Source organism: Sylvia atricapilla, chromosome 13, assembly GCF_009819655.1.
Source record: "Sylvia atricapilla isolate bSylAtr1 chromosome 13, bSylAtr1.pri, whole genome shotgun sequence".
Lineage (NCBI taxonomy): Eukaryota > Metazoa > Chordata > Aves > Passeriformes > Sylviidae > Sylvia > Sylvia atricapilla.
In genome coordinates, this window is record NC_089152.1 from 11,021,293 (window position 1) to 11,034,733 (window position 13,441).

Consider the following 13,441-nt stretch of genomic DNA (forward strand, 5'->3'; position numbering starts at 1 on the left):
GTTAGAGCTGCATGCACAGGCTTTCACAGAAATCAATTCTCACATGCAGCATTAATATTGGAAGTGCTCCTGTCTCACCTAATTGTTGGCCAGGCACAATAACCTGTGACTAATGGCCATTCATACACCACGGTCTGATCATAAAAATTTGCCATTAGTCTCTAACAAAAAAAAAATATCTCAGGCTGTTAATTGACTAACATGTATTCCTGGGGAAATCAGAGTAATCACATGGATATTCAGTGCACAGAAAAGGAAGGTGCAGCTAGCTTGTGCATTGCTTTTATGATTCATCTGCTCTGATCTGCTTCTGATTATTTTTTCCTCATGTGAGGCCAGTATTGTAAATCAAAGATTTGAGAAATAACCCTGTGCTTGAAGTGACCCAAATTAAAAGCCAGTTGCCCCCTTTCTTCTCTTCCTAGGCAGCTGTCCATTTCTGTGCAGGAACAGATGTATTAGAGGCTGTCAGTGCTGCTGCAACAGCAAACCAGTGAGCTCATGGACTGCCTCTGCCAATGGCTAAGGTCAGCTACTGAAAAAGTTACAGAACAGCTCCTACAGCCAGGTATGATCCTGCAGAAGGGCCTGCGTTGAGAACTGGTGTTCTTTGCTCATTTTTGTGTAGTTAAGTGAGACTCTGCCTTGGAAAACAGTTTCTCATTCCCAAAACAAGGACAGCAAGAGGTGTGCAGGTCGGTTTGGGGGTTGGGATTTATTTTTTGGCCATTAAGTTTTTCTGTCATAAAATTCCTTTTAAGCTGAAAAATGGGAGTCATTCCTGAAAATGGTCAGGACAGCTTGTCTATGTGGTAGATTTCCCTCCCCTCCCCTTAAAGCATTACAGGAGCTTGAGCTTTACTTCTGGCTGACATGAAGGGCAGAGGCACCAGTCTGGTGGGGAGGATGCAGTGCCACCATTGCAGTCCAGGGACCCTTACCCAAACGTGGGGACCCTCTGGCACCTCTGCTCTTGTCAGCAGCCTTCACTGTAGGACACAGGCTGGGATCTAGTTACAAATTTTAAGAGAAGAGCTCAGAAAAGTTATTAGTGGCTGTAGGAGAAAAGCAAGTGAGGAGACCATAAATCAGGCCCTCAGATGAATTCAGAATGCACTAATAAAATCAGAGCTTCCAATAAATTTCATTTCAGGCAGAGTAGAAACAGTTTCTCAGTTGAGAGTTTGGGACAGATTATAATTTCAGATGTGTGTCAGGCCAATGCAATATGCCTATGAAAATATTTGCAAGCAGGCAGCAATGGCTGGACCAGAGTCAGGCCCTCACACCAGCTGAACTTCAGTAGGGCTGAATAAAAAGGCAAGAATCTCTACTTCTCTGAGCAAAGCTGAATCTAATTAAATATTTAATGTGCGTTTTTTTCCCTCCCAAATCCTTTTCTTTCTTGCTCTTTCATACTGTGATATGATGACATTTGAACAACAAATGCAGTCTTAGTACGTTGGTCTCTTGGTAGTGCTTTTTATATGAAAAGCTTGCACATCCCAGCTGAAGTCCAGATGCTGCATTTATGAGGTATTTTGTCGTGATCAATTTTTAAAAAATATTATTCCATGCCATGAAATTAATAGGCACCTGGGGAAATACCAACTAACTCTTCCCTACTCCTGCAAATACTAACCTTTCCCAGATGGGAAGGTATTTCTCTTTCCCTTTATTTACCTGCAAGATGTCCTTGCTAGTGCTCAGAATCACAGAGAGAGAAGGAAGCAAAAGCCACTGCATTCTGAGGAGCCATTTACTGCATAAACCCTGCATAATCTTCCCAGGGTCACAGAGTGAGTCATTAGCAAGACAGCATTAAGACAGAGGCATCCTGATTTTTCTAACTACTGTGATTGCTTTAAGACCCCAATTTAAAAGGCCATAGGTTTGTTCTGCCAGTGCAGTCATAGAGATAACTACTCACTGCTTTACAAATTGGTTTTCTTGCAATCATCTCACTAGCACAGGCCTGCAGCCCTTTGGTGCTTTGTCTGTGTTCTGTTCAAAACTATTTTTTTCTACAAAGCCCAAAGCAAGCCAGAGCTGAGCAGGAGCCTCTCCTGTGCCCTCCCGTGCCCACAGCCCTCCTGCCCCACATCCCACAGTGCTGGACCTCCCCTTGCTGGAGTGACTCTGGCCACATCAAACACCCTTCATGTGCTCCTTTATCAGCTGTGGCTTTGCACTGTTCTTCAAGAGAGACCTTAAGATGCTTAAAACCAACTGGCTGACCCAGGAAATTGTTGCAGGAGAAAAACTGGTTTTTTTCTTGTTAAGCTTTTTCTTATTGCTGAAGTTTCCTTTCAAAATGGGGCTTCTGTAGGTGGCTGCTTTGGCATCATCACTGCATACAAACCATCTCTGTTAGTAATGGGGGAGTTTTCTTGTACTTTTTTTCCTAACAAATTCCTAATATTTATTTGCATGGACTTCTGTGGTGTTTGCATGCACCATGTAGCCCAACAGAGCACGCTGATGGCCTGGCTGCACCCATCCAGCCTCCACATCACTGATTGAGGGAAGGCTGGGTCAGTCCAGACCAAACCACAGAACTCCAGAAAACGGTCACTTGAGGCATTTTAGATAAAATAGAGACGTTTTCTGAACTAAAAATATCCCAGGATTTGTTCTGCAGATGCACATTTACACATCACTAAAAGAGTTATTTGTAATTTTCTCATGATGACCTTTAATGCCTGGCTGAAGATGACTCAGGCAGGTACAGCCCCTCCACAGAGGGAAGGCCTTTAGCCACACTGGTGTCAAAGGCATAGCTAATTTCAAAGTGGGAAAGCAGCACATTATTAGAGCTGTGTGTTTGATGCTTCATCTCATATATGAAGACATGCAATGAAGAAAACCCCATACTAATACAAAAGTAGAAATTTTCTTTGGTACTAGGAAAATATATATTGAGCTGTTATAGCTTTGGAACTTTTTAAGCACCATATTTCTTTTTTCTTCAGAATTCTTTTTTTTGTAAGATACAACTAGGTGCCATTGTAATGTTATAACATGCAGAGCAATTTCAAATGATTAATACCTTGACAGCACAATCTTGTAAAAAATCATTTTTATCCACTATCTAAAATCAACTTTTAATTAAAAGAATGTTATATTTGTTTTCTGATACTAAATAACCTTGATTATTTTAAAATTGTGTGGGATGTTGGCACATATTAAATATACAGCATCTATTTGTCTGTTGGGCTTTAACTGTCTGCCTGAAATGTGAGTTTCAATTATTAAGCATTATTAAGTATTTAGGAATGTCCTGCTATGTGAGTCAACAATTAATTTGGCCAGGAATTAGCTCTATCTTTTGTAATCTACACTGTAGAAGGAACACACTACCTTCTTTCAAAACCGTACTGTTTTTGCACAAAATTGGTATTTTTTTGACCTTTATAAGAAAGGTCTGCAGGAACTAGAGCCCAGCTGAAACCTGGCTGGAGCTCCAGGGATCACCTTCAGTGCCTGGTCGTGGTGTTGTGTGGGCAGCCCTGACTGTTCCGAGCTCTGCACTGTGTGCTGGTCACTCTGACGTTTTGTCTTTACCCCAGCAGTCACCGCCAGGCCCTGCCTGTGGCCCAGGGACACAGCTCAGAGTGGCTGCAGAGGACACACAGGTCCCTGGTGTGTCACCCCACCTGCCCAGGACCCGCCAGGCCAGGCAGCAGCCCAGGGCTCTGTGTCATCCTCGCAGAGCTGCTGAAGGCAAGCAGAGACTTCCCCTACGGTAATCCCACAGCACAACTGCACTAACAATGACAGGACACGCTCGGTACATGGGAATATTTTATTTTGACTTTACATGCAGTGTTAAAAACCCAGAGAACGTATTATTTACACATCCACAATACAAGTTTACAAGATATCTATACATGTTAAAGTACTCTATAGTAATAGAGCAGCTTCATTTAAGGGTTACTTTTTTTATGCCGTACCATTAAAAAAGATACAATCTGCGTTTACCTTTACACAAATGGATAAAGCATCTTTTATTATTAAATTAACAGAATAAGGACTAGGTTGAATGTTAGAAATTTCAACATAAATACTGAGAGAACTCACATTACCATCTACAAGGCAGCACAATGTTACAGGAGGTTATCAGGGTTCACATACATTTATCTTCCGGGTCACACAAGTCTGTATTAATATTTGTAAAGTGAATTCGGATCAGTTTGTGTCTTCTGACAACCGAGTACATTTTAATAGTTATTAATCTGTAGTGTTTTAGTTGCAAGACAGAAGTGTTTAGGAAGAAAGATCATTGATTTTTGGATCCAGAGGTCTCAGGAAATAAATGTCCCTTACAGCCTTACAGGAAAAAAATGACTACTTCTATCCTTTATTCTTTGTTCTGTAACACAGATCCAGTTTTTAGTGACTAACCTTCTCTCCCTTTTGAGCACATAATATAAATCTCCACCATCTCTGAAACCCATTGCAGTTATTTGTCCCACTAATTCATGAATATTCCTCTGCCATGGTTATTTCTATAGTTATGTTCAATAAACAATGTGGTAGTGTGTAGTTTGCAAGCTAAAATAGCCATCTGTGTTGAACATCAGCTGCAAGTGGATACTGTAAACCCTACTAAATAGCTTACACAACTTTAGCAGGTGTTCCATTACCCTGGAAACCTCATTTGATTTCACATTATAACTGTTTGATCCTTCAGAGAGCTGGAGTGGAATGTTTATCATGGTAAGGTGATTTAATGCTGCTGTCTTCTTGGATTGTAGGCTGCCTTTAGTTACCATTAATTATTCTTACATTTTATCTTTTTTTTTGGGGGGGTGCTGTTGAGAGGTTTTACAACTGGCACTCGGGAGATATGTGCTATAGTGAGAACACTTGACAGATTTAATTTTTTTTTTAGTACTTTTATCATTTGCATGAATAAGGCACAAAATGCACAGATTCAGGTAAACTCACACATAATATTTACAGAATATTGTCATTACCTGCATGACTTTGGAAAAAAACAGAAACAAAAACAAAAACAAACCTTACTTTACACAACAAAAACAAATTGATTGCACTACTGTTGAGTTTTCACAGGCTGCTTCTGCCAGGCCAATTAATGTTTCTCCTTTTTTATTGACAAGAGTCTATCAGTGTGTAGGGCATTATTAAATGCAACAAAAACGTGACCTTCTCCAGTTACACAGGCGTTTGCCAAGTGAACTGACTATTAGCTGCCCTCAGCGAGAAGTACAGGGGCTCGAGTTCACAGTGGCCAGGTATTGGATGGAGGCACTGTGGAAACACAGTAAAACTCCCCCGTTCCAGCCCAAAACACCAGATTTGAAATGCACAGCTCTGAATCAATAGCAGCATAACGGAGCTATGAAGGATTAACCATATCTGCACTCTCTGACCGGGTGACTGTCTGATCCAGGCACTGCCCTCAAAGGCTGTCAGAGATGTGCAGTTCATCCTCAGCTGGCTCCGAGCTGAACCCAGCGGGCTGCAGAAGGCAGAGTCATCTGTTTGTTCAGTCATGCTCAATGTAAATAATTCCATAGCATAAAAGATGCAATGGGAATCTAAGTACATCCTAGTGTGTACAGTACACACACACACATCCACACACACGCACAGCTTTATCGGTGGCAAAAACAAAATGCCACACGCATGGAGAGAAAAAAATAATGCTACAGTTGGGCCAGAGACTTAATTCCAGCAAATTGATTATTAACCCAGCTATTCATTGAGACATTACCATTTTCTGACATTTGTGCAAGAGGCAAGGTGAATGCATACATAGTAAAATGTTCACATTTAATGGGAATGACCACACTTAATGGCAGTCTAAAATGGAACCCATTTTTCAAGTATTTGCTTACTGATTTTTTCCCAACAACTGTTGTTTAGCTATTTAGAACAGTAACGTAGCCCCCACCCCATTGTGCTACATGTCTCCTTAGCTCCAAACAAAAGAAATGTAATGACCAGCACTTTCCTTTGTTTTTTTTTTTTGTGTTTGCTTGTAGCAAGCACATGAAGTCTTGCTACAGCTACATGTGGCAAGACACAGCTGTTGCTCAGGTAAAGACAGTTTCTTTGGCCACTTTGTTCTCCTTAGTAACAAGCAAGTCTCTGCCTTTTGTGTCTACCACAACATCTTTTCACAACCCGTACAGGTTGATGCCACGCTCATTTTAGCACAGACATGTCCTAGTAGCTGTATTTGTTCAGTGGTCTGACTGATGTCGTCTGAGGGACGAATGAGGGTTTTGGTGGCACGTCGGGTTTTAGGGAGGGTGTCCTCTTTATTCCTGTACGAGGCAGGGTGCCATTGCTCGTGTAGCTGCTTTGCCTGGACAAGGAAGGCTGGAGGTGAACGCTGACAGGCGTCCCTTGCATGTAGTCCATCTTTGTGCCTGCCGTGGGAGCCATGTATCCCCCACGATTAATACTTGGCTGTCTGGATAACAAAACACCATTTGGTGAGTTCAAGTTTTTAGGAAGGGCAGATATTGAGTGCCTCTGTGAAGAATTTTTGTGATAACCCCTCTGCCTTTCCAAAGAGGTCATTGGTACTGCAGGAGTGGTGGGAACGTCCACTCGTTTTGTGGGACTGTTTCTCGGCAGAGTCGATGGAGGAGAGTATAAAGACGCCTCCCTGTTGGGAACCTTAGGTGGGATCTCAGGCATATTGTTCATTGGATCCAGCATTAAAGTCTGGTGGGCCACTTGAATATCTCCCATGATGGCTTTGGGATTATTGGTAGTTTCATTTAAGTGTTTCAGAAAATCATTCAGGGTGTTCCTGGAATCAACAGATCTCCTGTGGTCTCTTTTGCTGGATGATTTTGTAAGTGGATGATCAATATGTTGCATCTTTTTGTCTGCCTTGTGCGCATTAGAATTTGAGAAAGATGTGTTGTAGTCATGGGTAGCGTTGGGAAGAACAATAGCACTGGGAATATGTCCATGACTTAGAGGAGAGTGGGGTGGAGGACTAGAAGGAAAAAATTGAGGGCTTTTTAGTGGGGTTTCCTTTCGTGAGGCATTGAGGTTACCATGCGCTTTGTCCGACTGACTTTTCATAGCCTGCAGAGTCTTTTGTTGAAGAACTGGTGTAGATTCAGGAGTTGGAAGTGCAGCTAACTCTGGAGGCTGGCCCCTGTGGTCCATCATCATGGACTTGGTATCACCGTTTGGAGGCAACTCCTTTCTGCTGGTCAGCAGGTTTGTGTACAGTTTGGGTGAATCAATGTTCTGCTGATACTCCTTGACAGGACTGTCAAACAGCCCATTCAGTTTGGCAAAGCTCCCGCTGGAGTCCGTGCAGGACTGAGCCGATTCTGCATCTTTGTGTATTTTCCTGGATTTCCGTACAAAGATATCCCGGTAACAGTAAACGGCCACTCCCGCAATAAAGGCTCCCAGGACAAACGCGGCAAAGACACAAGTGATTAGGACATTCATATGAACCATTTGGTTGGACTCTCCTGATTGTACTTCCCACCTCACACCTGCAAAAGACAGGCAGGATATCATAAATCTACAGGTATTTCATACTGACACATTTCAGAAGAAGGCAGCCTTCCTCATGGAAGTGTCTGCCAAATGTTTTTAAGTGCTCTGGCTGTCGTGTGGGTGTAACTCAGTAGGATCCTGCAATCTACTCCACTGGTGAATGCAAATAATTTTATAAAAAATAAAAATGACTGTGTGTGCACTGACAAGGCTAAATGAAGACTGTCCATTTTCTGTGATAATGAGGAATGCTTGTTGCAGCTTCTCTCCTTATGTTTTGTTTAGCCTGTCCCCAAATTTCCTTTACGGCTCACAAATAGGGGCCTTACATTATTAACATTAATGATTTCTGCTGGAAAATTGAGTTTAAAAGGTCCTACTGGGCCAGAAAGCAATTAATAACTCACGGATGGATTTCTCTCTCACTTTCCTGCCCAACTCATAAATCAGTATCAAAGGAGAGGCAGGATTATGCAAATGTTGTGTTAAAATGTATAAGATATATACTGTGCTGTTACAGCCACACTAATGGAAAACAGTAGAAAACTTGTAAACTCCTCCACTCCCAGGCTGCTAGTCCTGGAGTGGTGCACCTGCACTCATTATACATGTCCAAGTTGGAAGACAATGTGATACTGTTAGAGCACTGATCTTTATATTTTACCAATAACAAACATAAATACTTGCATAACATTATTATAAAAATAACTTAGGTTAAGTTATTAGAGAATGTTAAAATTTAAAAACTTTTTAGCTTAGACCAAGAAATTGAATATTTGATTAATTTTTTATTTGGGTATTAACAAGCTCCCTTTGATTTTTTTAGATTTTTTTTTTAAGCAACCACAGACATCTTGCAGCTAAGACAATGTTAGTTTTTAATGAAAGTAATTCTGTTGCTATCCCAAGAGATGTTAAAATGAAAGAGCAAGAGGGAAGGAATAGAGCCACTTTTTGTTAGAGGCAAGGCCTTTGAATATTGTTAATGTTCAGGGTTACAGGTTTTAATGGCACCGTGCAGAAGCAGAAGGAAAATATGAGTAAAGTTCACTAATAGCTATGACACAAAATGTGATTCAGAACCAAGAGCAGATGATAATAAAAACTTAAAGCAAAACAGAAAATAACTGCAACAAATTAAAATGACAAATGCACGGCCATAATGGCTGATAGGAAACCTGATATGTTTTGGTGAATGGTAATAAAATAGAAATGGTTTTTGGCTGGTGAGATTTTTGAGTAAATACAGAATTGTGCAAACATGTCTGTCACCTTGCTGTGCTATGCACTGAGAGAGACTTGTGTTAAATTTTGGTTATGGGAGTGGAAGCTTCTCGATTCTGTGGTTGACTGCAAAAGTCCTATTGAATTAAAGTCTCAGTTACCGTAAGAGCCTGATCAAAGGTTCACTTAGCTGAAAGAATGCACAGAGAAAGGTAAACTACAGGCAGAATAGGTTTCTTGTTGTGTTCAGCTTAAAACCTCTGCATGTCTCAGTATGTACTGAGATCATCTCTAAGCTGATGCTCATTTCCAGAGGATAAAAATTCAGCACTTTCTTACTCTTGACAGTTCTTCAAGAACCCGTTCCAGGCAAGCAGAGGTTGGGATTTGCCCCATTTAACACATGGATCCCTTATGGAGCTCTGCTTTGTGTTCTGTTTTGCCACCACCCCCAACCCAAATGAAAAAACCCCTGAACATAAGCAACCATTCATGAGGACTAATAGTCTAAGCCAAACTAGACTGAATTGAAAACAATAAACAGAGGTGGAGATAGGTCTTGAAGGTAATTTTTTTTTAGTGTATCCAGAACTGCCATTGATTTCAATGGGAGTTTTGGACCACTCCAGGATTAAAAGGCTGATTATAATCGGTGTTTCCTGTTATAAGCTCTAAGCAGAGCTTACAGCACTTTGTCCATGGGATAAGTAGGTATGAAAAACATGATTGCACTGTCTGCATATTCACAGGAAATGGGTGTAAAATAGAGCCCAACAATCATGGCTGTTACATTTAAGCCTTAGACAATGCTGAGACTATCAGGTTTCCATTCAGCGGCAATGTATTCCCTGGTAAGGCCTTACCCTTTGGGACACCTGATAATGGATCAGAATAATCAGAAGTGTTTGGGTCATCTTGAACTACAAATTTCCGAGAGCCAGTCACTTTAGGTTTCCAGGAACCAATCACTTTAGGTGATATAACTGGGATACTTGCCATTGTGGTAATGGAAGCTGAGGAGAACTCCATGTCTGTGGTGGCAAACAGATTTTTATTAATGTGTTTCATGGCACATCTAAGCTATAGCTGGACACAGTATTTTATGGGAGTTACATGTCAGAGCAAAATGTGACCCCCCCTACACTCGGCAGAAGTACAGATGGCTGATTAAAATCAATTACTTCAAAACTGGAAGTATGAAAATAGTACATTTACACTTCAACAGCTGCTAGCCAAAAAGCCAGAGAAGTCAACTGTGAAACCAGCACAAAAGTTAAAGTAAGCAACTGTGGGGGTGAAAAGCACAACTTAGTCTACTTAATTGCTGTATTCTTCACTGGAGACAACACACTTGGCTGCCTTTTAAACATCTTCAACAAAAAAAGAAGTTACTTGGAATGATACACACTCATGACAGGTTATGCCTGAGAAACCAGATCAGCTCCATTACTGCTATTATGGTATACCAGGAACTGCTGAATGAGCCATTTCTGCAGGTGGGGATAAAAGGAATGTTTTTAACCCCTATTTTGTAATGGTTCCTAAGGAACAATCCTGCAGAGATTCTGGCTCCTCTGCAATATGCTTGCTGAACAGACCCACCACAGCCTACGTGAAAATGCAGAGGAGGAAACTCATCAAATCGGGTTTACAGTTCAGTCTCGTTTGCACCCTTGAGTATTTTGTGTTCACTGTCCCAGTACATTTAGACAGGAAGGTCTATGGCTCAAGATCAGACTTGAGAAATGTACTTCAAAAGCACACTCATTCAGGACTTGAAAATAAGGTTCAATTGTATCTGTGTCATAAAATATCACTTTGAAAATTCAGTTGATAAACACTCATAAAGCCAGGCAGCATTTCTGTGTGACAGTTTTGTTTTGTTTCCTTGAGTGAGTCTCTAACTTCCATTGTGGTTAAATAGATCTGGAAAATATTTGTCTCAAACATTACTTACTTCTTGTCAAGTAACAGAAGTGAACATGTCAGAAACCAAACCACAAATAATGTTCTTGTGGCACTCTTATGAATTTAAGATACAAATAGATTATTGTCCTGTTTGTCAGTCAGAAATGTGCCCTTGGTTTGAAAGCAAAGACCCAAGTTCCAAAAGCAAAGACTGAAAATAAGGGCTGAGTCTTGCTCCTGTTGAAGTCAACACAGGTTCTGCTTTTGAGTTCAAGAGGAGCACTGGGTGTCCCTGAAACCAGGGGCTGGTGGTGAACACATTATTAGAAAAATCACTGGAGTAGAAAAGGATGCAAAAGTCCATCTGACAACCATGCACAACATTTTTTCTAAGCCACTTTTGTCTACACAGTTTCTCATTCAGCTACACAGTTTGTGATGTTAAATTTTTTTCCATTAGCATAAACTACTTAAAGCATTTCAAAAATAAAGAAATACACATTTTAGAAAATGTGTATTTGTGCAAAAAGCTTGCTGGGAAAGAAGGAGAAGAGAAAAGGAGAGGTAAGGAGGAAGATGATGAAGTTCTGCCATTCATCTACTAGAGATGACCAAGAGGGGCATTCACAAATGCATGGCTGGGGATCAAGAGTAAAGCTTAGTGGACTTCGTGCAGTGAAGATGTCATCTATGTTAATCAGGCTCTTTAATAAAAGATGTCTTCATAAATAATGAGCTGTTAACATGCGGCTACACAGGGTGAAGTGCTGAGTGAGAAGAGTCTGACTATCTTTACCATCAGTGGGAACATGAGTAAAAGCACAAAAATGGAGGATTGCCAACTGTGCAAAAGGAAGGAAAAAAGGGCTGAAAATGCTGAACTGAAGGAAAGTAAAGGTCATTAATTCAAAAAAATTAAAAAAAACTAACCAGATGTTGGGTCGCCAAATATTTTGTAATCTGGTGTAGCTGTAGTAGGCAAAATTTCTAAAAGAATTAAAGGAACAAGTAATCAGTAAAAAGTAACAAAAAGAAAGCAAAAGATCTCAAACCTGAGTAATGGAAAATAAAAACTAAAATATCACTGGTTACAAAAAATAAACTCTTCAATACTTTGCTGTAGACCCCAAATAGCTGTAAACTGGTGAAGGAAAGAGAAAAACTCTGCCACCCAGGACTAAAAAGCTCAGCTTTGTGAACATTCACAGTAACACCAGGTGATGTGTTCATCATGTTACTGAAAAGCTCATCAGAAATTTAACATCCACAGTGAGGTGTGGCCACAGACTATGGTGAGACATTCCAAAGGAGCAGCAGTGACTGTGCCTTACCATGGCAGTCCCCAAGCTGTGCCGTGTTGCCGTATTCCACATCTTGTACAAATCCTCCAGTGCTGTGGTTGTATGAAACAAACAAAGAGAACCTGCAATTAACAGTATTAGTAAGGATACAAATGGAGATTTATTTTTTTTTTGGGAAGCAGCAGATGGAAACATACACAACAGCCAGTGTATGGCCCAAAGGACTGTACAAAATGTACAGGATAGTCTGGCTTTAAAACTATCTGTGTGTGCTTATGCCAGGAAATAAAAGAAAAACAATCCCTTTTTTTAGCAACTACATCATGTCTTCTCCATTGGGCATGCTCTTGCGTTTAGATACAACCATCCAATTATACCAGTTAAAGTTTGCACTGGCCTGCTACAAAGGCCTCTTTTTAAGATACAGCTGCTAGTGCACCATATATTACAGACTCGATTTGTGCAAAATGCCTTTGGTATGCATATATAACACCCCAGCTCCAGTGTGGAGGCACAACCTTGCTCTTCCCACTGTGAATCCTGTGCTTTCATATTAGCAATTGCCTGTGCCCTGACCATGAGCATGCCTGGGAGGGGACACTGTGTCCTGTCCTCTTGGAGCTGCTCAGGTTTGCATGCTGCAATTGCTTGCCTTCCTGCTTTCAACGGCTCTTCCTACAGGTCTGCCTGTCCTCCTACACATGTAAATCTCCCACTGAGAGCAAGTCTTCACCCAGAAGTTGCAGAATTAGGCCAGACTTTAGCATTCTGTTCTCTTACATATACAGTGCACTGAAAAAAATCTTTAAATAAATAGAGATTTAGTAACTGTGTGCAAGAGAAGAGGCATAGGGCATGAGCTCGTGGGGTCTGTAAAGCGTATGTAGAGATGCTGGGCTAACTTGAAAAGGAATACTTACAGCATGCCTGGTGTCACTCTTCCACACGCCTCATGGTCTAACCAGCCACAGTACGGGTCCCGTGAAGCAATACATGCCCTTGCAAGAGAAAAACCCCAAAAAATCATGCATTTTTTACTTCCTTCCTAAGAACTGTTGGTGCCTTTGCACAAGGGGCAGTTGAGGAACGGAGCCGTACTTTTTACATGACCCGTGGCGCTCGCACCGACTCAGGGGAATTCTAACGACGCAGCTGGAGAATGCCACAAACAGAGCATGGTGGTCTCTGTCCAGCTGGAGGGAAATGACTCTTCTGTCCTCCTCGCTTTCTGCATTACACCTGGTCAGCAAAAACAAGGACAGGCCACGGCTTTAGTGACTGTAGTACTTCGTGCAGTAAACATTTTATTTATTGTCTGTGTAGATACTGAACAGCAGCTTTTTACATACATAAATGTAACCTGCTACTCTTTGCTGAGACATTGCTAAACAAACCCCTGAGTTATCAAATGCTGGCTTCTGGCTCCTGCTAACAGCTAGGTGAGAAGAACTGCGTAGGAAAAAAAAATCCAAATCTATTTTCTCTGTTCTCTCAATCAGCATAAA

General features: G+C 41.2%; 1 protein-coding gene and 1 long non-coding RNA gene across 8 annotated transcripts in view; one reads left to right on the forward strand and one right to left on the reverse strand.

The window, feature by feature from the left end:
- LOC136366788 (uncharacterized) overlaps window positions 1–2,542 on the forward strand; it is an 82,812-nt gene extending 80,270 nt beyond the window's left edge. The window contains exon 3 of the long non-coding RNA XR_010744582.1: window positions 426–2,542. This is a non-coding gene — a long non-coding RNA (uncharacterized lncRNA). The remainder of the gene's footprint in view (window positions 1–425) is intronic.
- Window positions 2,543–5,976: 3,434 nt separating this feature from the next.
- The window catches only part of SEMA6D (semaphorin 6D), a 29,009-nt gene continuing 21,544 nt past the window's right edge, over window positions 5,977–13,441 (reverse strand). For 2 of the 7 annotated variants that reach the window (XM_066328422.1, XM_066328423.1), the window contains 6 exons: window positions 13,035–13,175; window positions 12,857–12,934; window positions 11,967–12,058; window positions 11,566–11,622; window positions 9,591–9,758; window positions 5,977–7,499 (listed from right to left, as the gene is read on the reverse strand). In XM_066328422.1, coding sequence (XP_066184519.1) covers window positions 6,196–7,499; window positions 9,591–9,758; window positions 11,566–11,622; window positions 11,967–12,058; window positions 12,857–12,934; window positions 13,035–13,175 — 1,840 coding nt within the window. In that variant the 3' untranslated portion in view covers window positions 5,977–6,195. The remainder of the gene's footprint in view (window positions 7,500–9,590; window positions 9,759–11,565; window positions 11,623–11,966; window positions 12,059–12,856; window positions 12,935–13,034; window positions 13,176–13,441) is intronic. The other 5 variants (XM_066328424.1, XM_066328426.1, XM_066328425.1 and 2 more) reach the window with 5 other exon arrangements.